General features: G+C 38.7%; 1 protein-coding gene across 1 annotated transcript in view; it reads left to right on the top strand.

Annotated features, from left to right (window-relative positions):
- The window catches only part of LOC131849507 (dynein axonemal heavy chain 2), an 88,968-nt gene that overhangs the window by 44,038 nt on the left and 28,273 nt on the right, over positions 1-16,657 (top strand). Inside the window, exons 29-48 of the mRNA XM_059199586.1 lie at positions 1,132-1,275; positions 1,846-1,944; positions 2,317-2,536; positions 3,119-3,281; positions 3,575-3,753; positions 4,502-4,694; positions 5,393-5,534; positions 6,564-6,701; positions 7,065-7,283; positions 7,744-7,987; positions 8,276-8,412; positions 8,743-8,898; positions 9,201-9,403; positions 10,575-10,760; positions 11,204-11,368; positions 11,832-11,944; positions 12,769-12,914; positions 13,304-13,487; positions 14,247-14,365; positions 16,493-16,599. Coding sequence (XP_059055569.1) covers positions 1,132-1,275; positions 1,846-1,944; positions 2,317-2,536; positions 3,119-3,281; positions 3,575-3,753; positions 4,502-4,694; positions 5,393-5,534; positions 6,564-6,701; positions 7,065-7,283; positions 7,744-7,987; positions 8,276-8,412; positions 8,743-8,898; positions 9,201-9,403; positions 10,575-10,760; positions 11,204-11,368; positions 11,832-11,944; positions 12,769-12,914; positions 13,304-13,487; positions 14,247-14,365; positions 16,493-16,599 — 3,257 coding nt within the window. The remainder of the gene's footprint in view (positions 1-1,131; positions 1,276-1,845; positions 1,945-2,316; positions 2,537-3,118; positions 3,282-3,574; positions 3,754-4,501; positions 4,695-5,392; positions 5,535-6,563; positions 6,702-7,064; positions 7,284-7,743; positions 7,988-8,275; positions 8,413-8,742; positions 8,899-9,200; positions 9,404-10,574; positions 10,761-11,203; positions 11,369-11,831; positions 11,945-12,768; positions 12,915-13,303; positions 13,488-14,246; positions 14,366-16,492; positions 16,600-16,657) is intronic.

Genomic DNA, 16,657 nt, shown 5'->3' with positions numbered 1-16,657 from the left:
TTTGAATTTGAATTTATATTTATAGTATTGTCATATATTGTTTACTGACAATAAAAAATATATGACAATTCTGTTACCTTACAACTGTTTGTATGTACTTGTATCTTTATTATAAGTATTTACCATTTTCTATCCATTGTTTGATTTATATGACGCTCCATTTTCCGCTTTCATTACAGCCCATTCATTCTATCATAGTAAGTTAAAACATTGTGCAGTAGTGGAAAACTAATTTTTAATACCTCTTTTATCTAAAAGTTATGACTAAAATATTAGTTTTTATGCTAAAAACTACTTTGTTTTTGTTCATATCATTCTATTCTTTTGTAACAATAACTATTTTACTTTATTTTAGTTTAACTTCTTTAAGTAAAAAAATAATTGTAAGTCAACTGTGGTCTGTGAAATTTATAACTCAAATAAAGTGGTCCACCGTATAATTCACGCTTGTTGCTACTTGTTTTTAGTTTTTTTAAGATTAAATATGTGATTAGTAATCATAACTTGTTTTTAGTTTTTTAAGATTAAAATATGTGTTTAGTATTCATAGTGTGTAAGATTGTTACCTCTGATTTTGACAATTAATAATAAATTATTGAGAAAACATTGAATTTTATTTTTCTCCTTATATTGTACAGGATCTTATCGTAAAAGGTGTATCCAGCAAAATAGCACCGATAGTTTTAACGAATATGAAGAAATTTCTCAAATAACCAATTTGGAAAAATGAAAATAACTTTTATAATGAACAGTGCAAAATTTGTTTTCTGTATCCGTCATACTCGTGAACGAGTACTGCGTGTAGAGTAAGTCTTGTCTATTTGTGTCAACTTAAAAATGTAAAGTTACAACGATTATTTAAAAGAACAACCTACAAATTATTCGCTCGTTCTTGTGATAACACAGTTTATAAAAATGAGCAGTAGATGAAAAAACTGACATTTCAAATTTTTTAAATTAAATTAGGATTTTTTCTATTTTATTGTTTTCCACTTTGTCCTGATAACAGTGTAACTGTTAAGCTTATGAGTTTTAAACACATGTCTTTTGACTTGGTATTTATGGCTCTATAAAATAAGTTTTCAACCGTCCAATATTTAATTATATTGTTAAATCTTATTTCAATTCAAGAATGCCCTCGGGCTCCCAGTAGCAAAAGCAATGATGTCCGAAGATGGAGAATGTATAGAGTGGAAGCATAATCTGGTGCTAGACGGACCCGCGGAAGTCTGGCTTCTTGGCTTGGAGCACACCATGAGGGTCGTCTTGAGGGAGGTGAGAATATTAAATTAAAAATAAAAACCAGGAATTGTCTATGGTCCCTCGATAACTCTACTTCTGAAAGACTTAAGAAGACTTATAATCACAAAAGCAGACTTTGTCTATGGTTTCTTAATAATTGTTCCTGGACGACTTATTCTGCTAAATGACTTGCAGGGCCATTTAGTTTTCTTTGTCGTTGGTTTCTTGATTACTGTAACCTTTGAACGACTCCCACAGGGCTATGTCGCAGATTATGCAGAGATTATCTATGGTTTCTTGATAACTGATGTATGTTACTCTTTCACGCAAAAACTATAGTAATATAGCCCTTACAGGTACATAGAATAATACATAGGCTACAAATTTCATGCTCGTGAAACCACGCGCACAGTAATGTATATAAATCTGAAGGTTAGTAAAAAAACATTTCTATATGTGCACGTAGATTCACTCACATGAAAAAGCGCCTATTAAACGCGATTAGCAAAAAAGACTGCTGTAATGCAGGCTTTAGTATAGAGTTTAAAAAATTTAAACATGTTTATATTCAGAATGGCTGTACAGTTATAAAATATATTTCAGCAATTGATCCTTACACGCGCGGCGTTGCGGAAATGTCGTTATCAGAGAGAACAGTGGATTAACGATTGGCCTGGGCAGCTGGGCATCACTTGCAGTAAGGTAGGTGTGGAAAACTGATAAACTGTTTTTTTTTTATTGATAATGGAATGGTCCACCCGCCTGCTGTAACGGATTACGCTGGCGGGGCACTGGTTAAGAACAATAAGACGTGCATGACGTCAGATCAGTTAGGCCATCGTGACAAATTCACCAGGAATTTATCACGCTGGTTTCCAGAGGGAACTGCGTGGAAGTCAATCTACCAGGATAGTCAATCACGGTACTATGTTGGCAATGGAATTAATAGTTCACATTTAACAATCCCATTTTCCCTTTATGAACTGGTTAAAATGAGACCGGTTAGTTGGTATGGTATATCTATCAAAGAGGAACGTAAAATAAAATTGAGTAGAGATTACTGATAATGTTTAGATTCAATGGACGTCTGACTGCACCCGCACTCTGTGTCGCTGCGAAATAATGCAAGAGAAGAAGCCAATGAAAAAACTACGTAAAAAGCAGAATCAGATCCTAACCACGCTGCAGATGATGTCGCGGAAGGAGATCACGAAAATTCTGCGGTGCAAAGTGAACGCGCTCTGTGTTATAGAGATACACTCAAGGGATACTGTCGATAGAATGTATAAAATGGGTTAGTGGTGGCTACATATTGATGTAAACGTTTTGTACACGTCTTCTTACATTTGTATTACCTTTTGGTGGTCCATGGGAGGGGATCGTCCCCATTTGGGGACTAAAATTATGATGTCGATGTAAGTCTTCCTAATTATCGGATCTTAGACTCACATCTTTGTTAATGGTCGCACGATGCCAGCTGTGTGTGGTAGAGACAACATAATGCGTCCTTCTCTTTCACACATATACTACAAGAATTATCTTTGTTATTTATTGGCCGTTTGCAGAAAGATAGAACCAGTTTATCTACTATTATTTCTAGCAGCGCCTGCCTTTTATCTTCTACATAACCAAGTAGCTTTAACATTTATTATCTTAATACCCTTTAACGAAATTATCCTGCCAGAGACAATATTAGTCTACTATTACCTGATTTAAAAGGCTACTGCTCCTACCACGTTTGTCACATTGTTTATCTTTATTTCTTAATCGTCTTTTTGGAGATGAAAGGGAATATTGACTTTCTTATTCCATTACCATACTAATACTAAGCTAATAGAAATACAGGAAATACCTGTTAATTATTGCATTCTTATAGGATGCATGTCGGTGACCGCTTTCGAGTGGTTTTCTCAACTGAAATTCTATTGGGATCGTGAGAGGGAGGATTGCTACATCAGACAGACGAACACCAACTCTGTATATACATATGAGTATATTGGAAATTCGGGGCGGCTCGTGATCACACCTCTTACTGACCGGTAATATTGTATTGATTACTTTGATATCAGGTATGTTTGTTTTTTCATCATATTGTTGACGACCGATGATTGATATCCGAAATTTCAAAGTGGATTTACAAATAGTTCATCTAGTGGTTCAACTTGTTTTACCTTCTACGTTTGGCTATGCCATGTACCTATTACACTAGCCGTGAATGGCATTTTATGAATGCAAACTTTTCTATCTCTTCTAGATTTTTTGTTTTAAAAATCAAATGGTTTCTACTTATCCATTTACTTTTTGAAACTTGTTCACGATGCTTCTATTGTAGATGTTATATCACCCTCACGACGGCGCTGCACCTCTTCCGCGGGGGAAGTCCTCAGGGACCGGCCGGTACGGGCAAGACCGAAACCACCAAAGACCTAGGTCGCGCATTGGCGAGATGGGTCGTAGTCACCAATTGTTCTGATGGACTTGACTACAAGTCTATGGCGAAATGTTTTGCAGGTAATGTAACATCCAAACAATACTACTATCTTTGGACGTCAAAATAATTATGTAGAAAATATATTTTTAGATGTCTTATAGATACACTTAAGTATTTTTGTTGTGCTTGGAGAAATCTGTAATGGAGATTCGCCAACTTCCGGATTATAAAACGGGCACTCCTGACCCCTGCTGGCTAAAACTCCAAGGTGTACCTCCACCGCCTATTTCGGGAGCCACGAGTGTGCCAGCTCTGACGGCGGAAATATTAATAGACGGGCCACTTCTTAGGGACTTTCTTCGGGACGGGACACTCAAGTAGCGCGGGTACACCCATACGTCTACCTAGGGCTTTTATATCGACGGGGAAGCAGCCGCACGGCCGCTGTCCCTATCCCTTGAGGAAGAAGAAGAACAACGTCTCCTCCTTTTTCTATTTAGAAAATAGGGTCGACGGGAGGCAATTTCGCGATCACTCTCTCTCTGCCGCCTCCTTCCTTGGCATTGCAGTCTCGCAGTATGCGACCAGGTACTCCCGTTGTCATTTCACGAATAAACTGGCAACGAGAACTCATTTCCTATAACTGCAAGTCTAAGTTATTTACTGCAACTTGTTTTGAACGATGACCAGTGATAAAGCAGAAAAATTACTGGGCAAGCACTGCGACACCACAATCTTCACCTATCAAAGGATCGTTGAACGCATTTGTAGAACTTTATCCTATGTATCCAAAACATTGCAAGTGATGCTTGTGAGTATTGTTATCAGGTATTGCTCAAAGCGGTTGCTGGGGCTGCTTCGATGAGTTCAACCGCATCAATATAGAGGTTCTGTCGGTGGTGGCGCAACAGATCCATGCTGTGCTGCTCGCTCTCTCGCTTTTTCAGAAGAAATTTGTATTCGAAGGTTGTGAGATCAAACTCGACAGTAACTGTGGCATTTTCATCACTATGAACCCTGGGTAAGATTAGTACGAATTAGAAATAGGTAAAATGTTATATTACGAAAAATTTGGTAAATTAGGTAAATATGATTTGACTGATTCGGTGGTTTAGCGGTTTAGTTAGCTTACCGCTTTACTTCTAATATTCGCGACCGATTCCTCGCACAGTGCAAAATTTTGTATTCATAAGTATATTTGTTGTAACGGTCTGGGTGATTTCTATAGATTTACAAAAAAATGTCTATAAGAATTTATATTAGTTGTCTAGTATCCATAACATAGTCGTCTTGTACCCATAACACAAGTGCTGCTTAGCTTAGTACTAGATGGAGCAGTGTGAATTGTGCAAATATAATATGGGTTTAACACAGTTATATTACTACTTAACTAAAATAATCGCATATAGTTTTAATCCCTGATGAATTTCCCTCCCGGGAATCCTTGACGTTACGATGCATAATGATGTTTCCCAAAAGAAACATCAACAGCTTTAGGTTCTTCTGATACCTGTTGTTTAGAGATGCAATCTGGAAATTAAAACTATGGATTTTTTAAATTTCGTAATTTAATGTTTTCTTTTGTAGTTTGATAATAATTTTGGTTAATTAAATATTACCACCCGCTAGTATCACCCACTCACTAATAGCTAAGCTATAGATTAGCTCACATTGTCTCTAATTAATATTGTTACTATATCTAAAAGTGCAATATTACAGCTATGCCGGTCGAACCGAATTGCCAGACAATTTGAAGTCTATGTTTCGACCGATTGCTATGTGCGTACCCGATTCGCTGATTATAGCTGAGAACACACTCTTCTCCGATGGTTTTACAGCATATAAAGTTAACGCTAAGAAGGTAAAGTTTAATAAGTTCTTGTTGATTAATTTAAAAAAGATAAATTAAATAACACATAAGACTATAAATGCGTAAATACATAAAATATAATATTATATATAATAATAATAATAATAATAATCTTAGGACAATTCACACAGCGCCATCTAGACCCAAGTTAAGCTAGCTAAAGCTTGTGTTATGGGTACTAGATAACTGATACAAATACATAGATATTTTTTTTTGTAAATACATACATATTATATATAGAAAACACCCAGACCGATACAAACAATCATACTCATGAATACAAATGTTTGTGCCGTGCGAGGAATCGAACCCGCGACCATCGGTCGTAAAGCGGTGTACTAGACCGCTGGACCACCGAGGTCGTCATATATATAAAATAGCATATATATATGTATATATAAACATAAACTATTTATTATATAAATAATGTAAATATGTATATGTGTGTCATCTATTTAAATATATATGATAAACACCTAGTGAAACACAACTAGCCCTACGAAAACTTCTGCTGTATCAAATCGCAGCTGAAGTCAATACATGTTAATAAAAAAAGTACAGTGAAACAAATAAAATAAATAAAAAAAAAAGTGCAGCCAGGCTAAAGTGGTATCCTTCAGTTGCTCCAAGTCCCTCCGCAGCTTTGGAGTGCTATCTGCACTCGCCCACTCGTTTGGCGAATCTACATATAAGAGCCAGTAGTTGAAATTCGACCATAATTAATTTTACATTCAAACTATACACAAATAATATTACAGACAAACAATATTCATTTATTCTCAATTTGACCACAGACTTTAACAATAAACAACAGAGTATATGTAATGTTTTTTATTCATTTAATGTAATTGCGTAAGGGTGCTAAATTCTACACTCCTCCATCCGCGCAAATTCTGTAAATCGGGGTACAAAATGTTTACTAATTTTACAAATATTATTACTATGTAATACTAATGTATGTTACTTTATTATTTTGTCAAAGGGACAATATAGTTTTTCATTCATAGTTGCCAATTCCAGGTGTTCACATTGTACCAGCTGGCGATGCAGCAGCTATCAAAACAGGATCACTACGATTTCGGTCTCCGGTCCATGGTCGCGTTACTGCGCTATGCTGGTGTGAAGCGGAGGGCGTATCCGAACTTGCCGGAACAGGAGGTCACTCAATACATACTTATTGGCAAATGTTTTTAATACTACCGGCCCTCCGATCGATCCACCGTCCAATTCTAATGAGGATCGAAATTACGACGGCCTGAGCCAAGTTTCGAACCCCTAGCGGTGCCCCCAGACTAAAGTCATATCCGTCATGCGGGAGTTGGCTTTCAGCCATTGCATAAGTCCTTCCGCGGGTTTGGAGTGCCATCTAAATATCGTCCGATGAAGCTACAAAGGCCAACTGCGGCCAACTGCATTAGAGTAGTCCGAAAAAATAGTTGTTCTAAGAAAAAAAAGACGTGATATTATGGAACATTACCTCAAGATTGTTGATTTTATTAGAAATGGTCTGCTTGCTTACAGATGGTTATTTTAGCTATGAGAGACATGAATGTGGCCCGTCTAACAGCCAAAGACGTGCCTTTATTCGACGGTATAATGCAAGATATCTTCCCAGAAGTGGAGGTTCCAACGTTAGACTACGAGATGCTGGAGAATGCCATATCGGCTGAGATGAGGCTTGTCGGTCTTCAGCCCGTGAAGGCTGCTCTTCATAAGGTCATACAGACCTACGAAACGAAGGTGCTTAGATAATTTATACGGAACTTAGTTTATTTACTATTTGGTAATACGCAAGTGACACCCCTGATGTTTCAGGCCTCCATAGGTTACGACAACCGTTTATGATTAGATGGGATTCTAAAAAGTCTTCTACACAGGTACTTTGGTCTCACCTATTTCAGCCGCCAAGCAACTTGTTTTGTAAGTTGTTTTGGATGTAGGGTGCAGATTAGGCTTTAATTTTACGGGATAAGAGGCATGATGCCTTAGTTCCCTAGAATGGGACTGAACTCTGGGACGGGATGAAACTTTTACTACAGGTACTAGACAACTGATACATAAATATATACATAATAGATATAGAAACCATACAGACGCAATCATATTATGAATACAAATTTATGGTCCGGGCAAGGAATCATACGCGCGGCCGAAAAAGTGCTAAACCGTTAGACCGACTGATATTCGACGCATTCCACAGAATTCTCGTCATTCGAGCATCCTTCTCGGTGATACTAACACTGCCAAGTCTGTGTCATGGAAAATGCTAGCCGCCACTATCAGTCGGCTGGCCATGGAGAAAGTACCAGGTTTCGTGAACGTCCAGGTGTATCCCATGAACCCGAAAGCTTTGACCCTGGGAGAGTTGTATGGGGAGTACAATTTGGCTACTGGAGAGTGGAAGGATGGGGTGCTATCGTCTATCATGAGGACCACATGCCAAGGTTGGATATTATAATAAACCTGGACAATTCACACAGTGCCATATAGTCCCAAGGTATGCAGAGCTAGTGTTATGAGTACTAGTCAACTGATACAAATACTTTATATATTTTTTATAAATACATGCATGTTGTACGTAGAAAATACCCAGACCGATACGATCACACTCATGAATACATTTTTTTGTACCCTACGAGGAATCAAACCCGCGACTATCGGAAGTAAGGTGGCGTCCTAAACCGGAGTCGTCAGTGTATGTTTGTATCTATTCTATACTTTTGTTGCTCCAGATGAATCGCCTGATCAAAAATGGATCATATTTGACGGGCCTGTAGATGCAATTTGGATTGAAAACCTCAACTCTGTGATGGATGACAACAAATTACTCACGTTGGTCAACAGTGAGAGGATATCTATGCCAGCACAGGTGACAGAGGCTCCCTTTTTGAGCAATAACGAGACGAGGTAAAATATAACCTATGTCCTTTGTACTAAGAGTCAGTATGATTGATGAAGCTGCGAAGCCGAGTGATAGCATTTATGTGTGAATCTCTGATAACGATATCCGGGATAAAGTAAAGTGGCGGAAGAATACAAGGAGAGCCACCATTATATGGGAAACATACAAGAAAGTTTAGAAGTATTGATTAACTACTAATATACCTTTGTTTTCCTTAAAATTCTTCGCCTTAAGACTCAGTTAACAATGTAAATAATTTGTAGCATGTTAGATTATCTTGATTATAAATATCCTCAGGTTTCATTGCTGATAGAAACTTTGGATTTGGCTGTAGCATCGCCGGCCACTGTGTCTCGCAACGGCATGGTGTACAACGACTATAAGGACTGGGGCTGGTGGCCATTTGTCAACTCTTGGCTGGACACCATTGACGACCTAGAGTATAGGGACACGGTTTGTGAAGATTTTAGCACTTGTCTCCTTTATATCCATCATCATCGTCGCCTTGACTTTATCCCATTACCTTGAATTAAACAAAAGAATATAAATCTATTAAGTGAAGAAATGGATTTTAAAGATAGATTTAGATGTGTCATAGAAAGATGGTAACGCAACTTCGATGGCAAAACTGGCGAGCGCAGCTGTAATGGTGGGATATAATAATAATGTTTAAATTATTCCCGCCGGGTATTTCTCATTACTAGCATATGTGATACATTAGGTAGTCGAAATGACAGTGATACGGTGTCCACCAGCTGCGGCGTCACTTCAGCAACATCCTGAGTCCGGTGCTGGAGCTGAAGCGGCTGCAGCTGAGCGAGGGCGCGGGCGTGCGCGGCCACGAGCTCACGGCCGTGCGCGCACTGTGCCGCCTGCTGGCGCGCTGCCCACCGCCAGCACCTGCTCCGTCCGAAGAGGGGGACGACCAGGGACTCTCCAAGATGAGGTTTCTGTTCGCGTGAGTACGCTGCGACAGTGTTCGATTCACTATACTCGCGGATACAGTTTTGCTCTTCGGGGTTCTTGGAATTTGGTTTATATATGAGCATTGTTACGTAAGGACTGTATTAACCGGTCATTAAAACTAAATTAAACGGCCACCTTTTACCATCGCACCGCTCGCCCATCGACAGAGAATTCATTCCCACAATATGCAACAAGCATATTGCACATGAATCCTCGCTATACCAATTGCTTCACTATAAGTATGGATAGTATTGCAGAGATTTTCTCCCATCTTAAATTACCTTGGACTGAGAGGGTCATATGGAAGGTGTTAGAATTTCAATATGGCCACCCTTCATGTCTCAATGTATACGCTTTAGGACTGATGAATGCATTCTCTATGGTTAACCTTACCTACATTATGAATTTCATTGCGTACACTATAGCTTCTTGTAGTAGAAAAGATTTAACTTTTATATGCTTTTTTTATAACCATTACCCACCTACAAATAACGGTTACCGCTAACTATGGGTCATTGGGCTCTCTAAAATATGGTCGAGCACAGTGATGGCTGGCTCATCCGTCATACTCGTGAACGAGTGCTGCTTGTAGGGACTGGTCTGCTCTTATCACTACGACTGATTTAATCTTATTGTGTTTTTATATTTGAGCCTAAATAAATTAGTGCTGGTTGGTAGTTTGTATTCATACGTTTCGACTTGTAAAATGTGAACTTACAAGGATTGTTTAAAAGAGCAACACACAAGTTTCTTGCTTATTCTTCTTGTAATGAGACAGCTTTCCGAATAAGCGGTAGATTAAAAAAAATGTTGACTATTCAAAAGTGCTTAAATTAAGTTTATTTGAATAAATGATTTTCTATTCTATTCTATTCTATGGGTAGCGGTAACTATGGTTAAAAGTTGGCGGTAACTGTCGCCCTTATTTCTACTTGAATAACACTGTAGACACCACAATACCATGTGACGCCCGTGATACTATACATGCCATTCGGAATGGCATAAGATATTATGCTCTCATATCCTATAATTTCACTGCCTATTCTGCATTCTACAAATAAAACATATCTTACAAACAAAGCTGATTGGCGGCTGAAATAGGCGAGACTGAAGTGCCCACGCGCCCACACTAACGTTCGTTTATTGACTGGTGGGTTTCTCAGCATGATATGGTCCATTGGCTCGACCTTGGAGGAGGAGTCGCGGCGTCGGCTCGACAACTGGGTGCGGGAGCATGAAGGGGTGTTCCCCCTCAAGGACACCGTATACGATTACTACGTGGACGAGAGGCTGAGGCAGTTCCGACCCTGGGAGGATCGGCTTCCAGACAATTGGAGATTCAACGCCAAGTAAGCTTACAAGCTACAATTTTAATCAATTAAGCTTTGATTTTATTAATTTATTTATGATGTTGCGAGAGCGTCGTGGACTAGTTGTTTAACACAGTGAATTACACTCTAGTGGTAGTGAGGTCACATCTGGCAAACACCAAAAAAAAATTCAGAATTATAAATATTTTATATATAGCACAATTATAATTTAATTTTATACCTATACCTACTCGGTAGGTTTTACAATAGCTTATTATGTATATTTTATACCCCTAAGTGACAAGGTTGGACCACACCAAATATTTTATTTTTCTTCTCAGATTTTTTTCTATATATTACATATAACCCAAAATTTTTACCCCTTTAAATTTTCAACATCAACCCCCATTTTTAATAGACATATGAATTAATATGGCAAAACGTTTGACGGTATAGCTAGTAATTTTATATAATTGTATCAGCCTGGGCTTCCACACGATCCTGGTGCCCACGGTGGAGTTCATCCGCGTTGAGATCATCGCGGTGGACATGCTGCGTGCAGGGTACGGGGTACTGGTGGGCGGGCCCACGGGCACTGGGAAGACATTCCTCATCCAGGGCACGCTGGCCAGCCTCGACTCCACTAGGTGACTACCACTTACAGTTTATTATAATAATACTAATATTCACTACAAGTGGAAGTAGCACGAGCAAAGTCCACATTGCAATCATAGCGCTAAGATTTTGCTACCGTCACCACACGAAAACCAACTGCATAGAGGCATGAGCCAAAATTGGCTCTGAATATTGCCCCTATGTGTGCAAAGACTGTGTTGATGATACTCGTAGCTTTGTCAAAGAGGGTCAATTGAAAACATTGTGGGCCAACTTCTTATTGCGTTACGAATTTTGTGAAAGATAATGTGTTAAAAGGAGAGTAAATCTCAGATATGACGGATGATAGGGATCAGTAGAGGAAGATGACATACTTCGCTCAAATAATGGAATAAAGGCAAGATAATCATGATTAGGAAGAAGGTTACTAAGTTGCAAGAGGGCTGAAGTGATGTAGGTACGTATATTTATTATCAAAATTACCATCACTTCTAGATACAGTACTCAAGTGATCAACATGTCAGCGCAGACGACCGCTGCAAATGTACAGGATATAATTGAGGCTAGACTGGAGAAAAGGACGAAGGGGAACTATGTACCAGCTGGAGGTAAGGTTTAGGAATTATAATTATACCAAGTACCTACGTGTTAGGGTTAGTGCTTACTTCCATTGAACCTTATATCTAATGCTGAGTAAGCACTCGTACGTCGCGACACCCATATCAACCACACCAAACAGACACCAAACCAATATCCATTCCGGCATCCATTCTTATCCGAACAAGCTGATATTTTCACTAATTAGTTTTCGATCTTCATTAATAAAGGTTCTTAATAGTAAACATATCAAGTCTGCTCTCAATCTCTAATAGAACTGTCGCCAAGTTGCATTCTGAAGAGTGAGATATCGCAGTGAACTTCAGCGCGATATCTCACTCTTCAGAAATCAGTTAAGAGATTTGTCATCTTAATACTCAAGGATGGCAAGGCATGTGAAGCTGTCATCTGTCTGTAATTATAATATTTATGGAACAAAATATCCAAACAAATCATTTGCATTTCTGCGCATTAGCTTCCGCATATATCACGGAGAGTATTCTTAGGAATTGTTCGGATTGATACCAGTTGCTGAATTTCATCGCTAGAAACTAAAACACTACCCTGATCATCTGGATAACTGGCATTCCAGTCCTTTTGGAATAACGTGCGTTTTTCCAGAAGCTTTTTGACACGATCGACCATAATGTGGAACCTTCCAGCAATGGTATTTCAAACTGATACGATATTGGAACGTTCAAGAAAGGAGTTTTAAAATACCAGCAACGCACTTTCAATTCCCCTGCTGTTGCTCATGGGCGGCAGTAGTCGCTTACCACGCTCACGTGAGCTGCAAGATCGTTTGTGCCCTATGCTAGAAAAATGTCCGTTGCAGGTAAGAAGATGATTGCGTTCATGGACGACATAAACATGCCGGTGCGCGACAACTACGGCTCGCAGCCACCACTCGAGCTGGTCCGCCTGTGGCACGACTACGGCTATTGGTTCGACCGCGCCAAGCAGTGGCGGAAGAACGTCAAGGTACTTTATATACTTTCGCAACTGAAGGGTGATAGGATAGTTCATCAGTTGCGAAAGTAACTCTGTCTGTCTGTCTCGTTTTCACGCTAAAACTACTGAACGGATTTGAATGAAATAGAGAAAGAGACAACAACATAGGTTTTTCAAAGGTTAACTTTTCCTAATGGCAACGCGCACGTGACACTCCTGATGTTTCAGGCGTCCATAGGCTACGGTAACCATACCTCAGACGGGCCAAATGCTTGATTGAAATCCATACTAATATTATAAATGTCGAATTGTGTTCGTCTGTTTGTAAATTTTCACGGCTACACGGACATAGGCTATTCTTGAAGTTAAGAAAGTCGCTGGTGATAGCTAGTAACCTACAATACGCTTGCGGCATCCAGGATATGGTGCTATGCGCAGCTGCCGGCCCCCCGGGGGGCGCCCGGTCCCCGCTCCCCCCGCGGCTGCTGTCCTGCTTCCACGCGTTCTACCTGACGGCGCCCACGCAGCAGCAGCTTGTCAAAATCTTCGGCACCATGCTTAGTCAGCATCTACAGGAGTTTGATGAGGAGACCAAAACAGTTGGTGAGATTTGGTTACTTTATTTTAGAGTTAAAAGCTGTTATATGTTCAATAGCAGGTTTGATAAACATGTTCTAATATCAGTAGACCGTTTTGTCTATAGGATCGAATACTTTCTTCTTCATTTTGGTTTTTTATTATTGTTTTATTATTCGTGCATTGAATCTTATTAATTTTATTATAAACGCGAAAGTTTGTGAGTATGTATGGATCGATGGATGGTTTGTTACACTTTCAAGCAAAAACTACTGAACGGATTTTGATGAAAATTTACAGTAACATAGCTTATACATCAGAATAACATATAGGCTATATAGTATATTGAAATTTAACGCGGCAGAAACCGCGGGCACAGCTAGTAGGAAATAAAAGTACATATATATATGTTATTTCATAATTTCTGAACGTCCTTGTGAAAATATAAAACACGTGTTTAATTACTCACTCAAACACGTGAGAGACACATATTACAAAAGACTCATTCCTTTCAAAAATATCTTACTCAAAGACAGCTAATAGTTGAGTACCAACAGATAATAGTATTTTTAAAGAATTCTACCCTAAAATGGGGAAAATGAGGGTGATTTTTTGTCGTTAAATACTACATTTTGGAGTATTGCCATCAAATCAATCAATGGTACTAACGTTTTGCCTGACTAATTATATTACATCCACCTTCTGTTGCAGACCATATGTTTGTTTGTCATTTTTTAATTACTTGTATTAATAATGTTTTTTACAAGCCGGTCCGTGGTATTTCAGGTAAAATGATACTTGTAGCCACTATCGACATGTTTAACAATATAGTTGCGAAGTTACTACCGACGCCGAGCAAGATGCACTATCTGTTCAACCTACGCGACATATCTAAGATATTTCAGGTATTTTGTTTATTTATATATGTAATCTGTATTGACGTTAATTTTGAGTTTGTTTAAATAATAATAATCTCAGGACAATTCACACAGCGCCATCTAGACCCAAGTTAAGCTAGCTAAAGCTTGTGTTATGGGTCCTAGACAACTGATACAAATACATAGATAATTTTTTTTTTGGTAAATACATACATATTATACATAGAAGATAACCAGACCGATACAAACAATCATAGTCATGAATACAAATGTTTGTGCCGTGCGAGGAATCGAACCCGCGACTATCGGTCGTAAAGCGGTATGCTAGACCGCTAGACCACCGAGGTCGTCAAAATGTGTTTAACACATTGAAAATCGCATTGAAAAATCTTAATCTTTACATAGAGATATTATTTTTTAAATATGTTTTCAGTGTACATTACATTCAGCTATACATTATTTACCCACTACATTTATTTCAATTCACACTGGTCCCAAAGTGTAAATTTACTTTCGTTGCGGACTGACCCACCGGTGCGTATGCGATCTTTAATTAACGTGTTAAACCGCACGACCATCTGAATCTTTTTAAATTTGAGAATGTACATTACGTTACGACCTTTTTTTACTTGTGATAATCCAACCCGTAGTTGGTACTGGTACTGCCGTACCGATTTGTGCCCTCAAACTGCTATTGGTCGTGTCTCGTTGACATTCAACAGAGAGAACCCCAGCAAACCCTCCCGTGTCAGCTGTTGCCACGAGGATACAAAAATCGTGCAAAAAGAAACGTAGGTGCATTTATATTTTCCTGATGTTTAGCGACGTGATGAGAGACCTGTTCCGACAACCCTACGCTCTGGGGGGAAGGGGATTGTTAGTAATGTGGACTCATGACCCAATACTAGCAATGTACTATGTTAGGTCGGCCTCCACGCGGTTCCCCCTGGAAACCATCGTGAGAAATTCATTGCGAATTTACCACGTTGGGCTAACTGACCTGACCTCATGCTCATCTTGTCATCCTCCACTGGTGCCCCGCCAGCGTAAACCGATAGCGCAGGCGGGTGCACCATTCCATTAACATCCATAAAAATAAAACCCTACGCTCTGAATCAACCAGTAATCTTTCTGATGAGACATAACAGAAGTTATCACAACATATTACGCATTATTAATGAACGTTACCATACTAAGGTCGGATTTCACCAATCGTAGTATAAACACGTTCAAGGAAACGGAGTTCAGCGTGACTCGAAAAAAAGAACGACGTTGATCTCGTTTTACTTTACATGGAATTCACCAACATTATACAGATCGCGTTTACCAAAATGAAGTTTAGATTTCATTCGTTCACAGTGTTACACGCTAATAAAATAATATTTGATGTAATGGGTAATTTAAATAAAATAATTCTAAGAAATATTTGTAATTCAATCATGTGATAATTAGGATAAGTTTTTTAATTTTTAATTTAATAAGTACACGTCGACTACAAAATATAAAACGACAACCTTTACCTATTAACTAGTAAAAAAATATTTTATTGAGGATTTTTTTTACACTACTGGCAATTTTCTTTTTATTCCCGATATTGTATTGTCAAAAATTTGATTGATGACTGTTTGACAACTGACAGCTGCTTTAAATACGTTTAAAGAGTTAACTATAGGATCTCAGACGTACAGAATTTATAAACGTGTTTAGCGAAATTTGTAGTGGTGACACTCACGCTTAAACGTTTTAATGCCGTTCAGTTTGAACTAAACGTGATCAGTTTCTTTGGTGAAATCCGACCTAAATATACTAAACTGATTCCGTCCTGACGCGTCAGGTCATGAGACATCAGAAAATTATAAATTCTCCTTTACGGCTCACCTGATGGTAGCCGTCGCCTATATGCGTGAACAACACTACGAACATTACAGTATCACTTTACACCTCTTGCATAGCCTTACCAGAGGACAAATATGTCACACCTCTTATGCTATAACTTGTTATAGCATAAGAGGTGCAAGCATGCAAGCATGATGAGAGGCAGTTATTTTTTTTTAATTAAACGGCGTTTATTTATTTGTCGGAAATCAAACCCATGACCACGACTACCCCATTTAGATGTGGTGTTATGCTCTATAAATTATAACAATTTCTAAGGGTCTATTGAGGAGTAACAAGGATTACACAAACACAAAGGCGAGATTCCTACGGCTCTGGATACACGAGTGTTTCCGCGTGTTCTGTGATCGACTCACAGAAGAAAAGTAAGAATTTCACATGTTCTCTTATTTACCTGTGTTTTTATTAGTCTATCTATAAATA

Source organism: Achroia grisella, unplaced genomic scaffold, assembly GCF_030625045.1.
Source record: "Achroia grisella isolate CSIRO2021 unplaced genomic scaffold, CSIRO_AGI_Agris_v1 utg642, whole genome shotgun sequence".
Classification (NCBI taxonomy): domain Eukaryota; kingdom Metazoa; phylum Arthropoda; class Insecta; order Lepidoptera; family Pyralidae; genus Achroia; species Achroia grisella.
The sequence above is the reverse complement of the archived record's forward strand: the minus strand, read 5'-3'. Positions and strand labels throughout refer to the sequence as shown.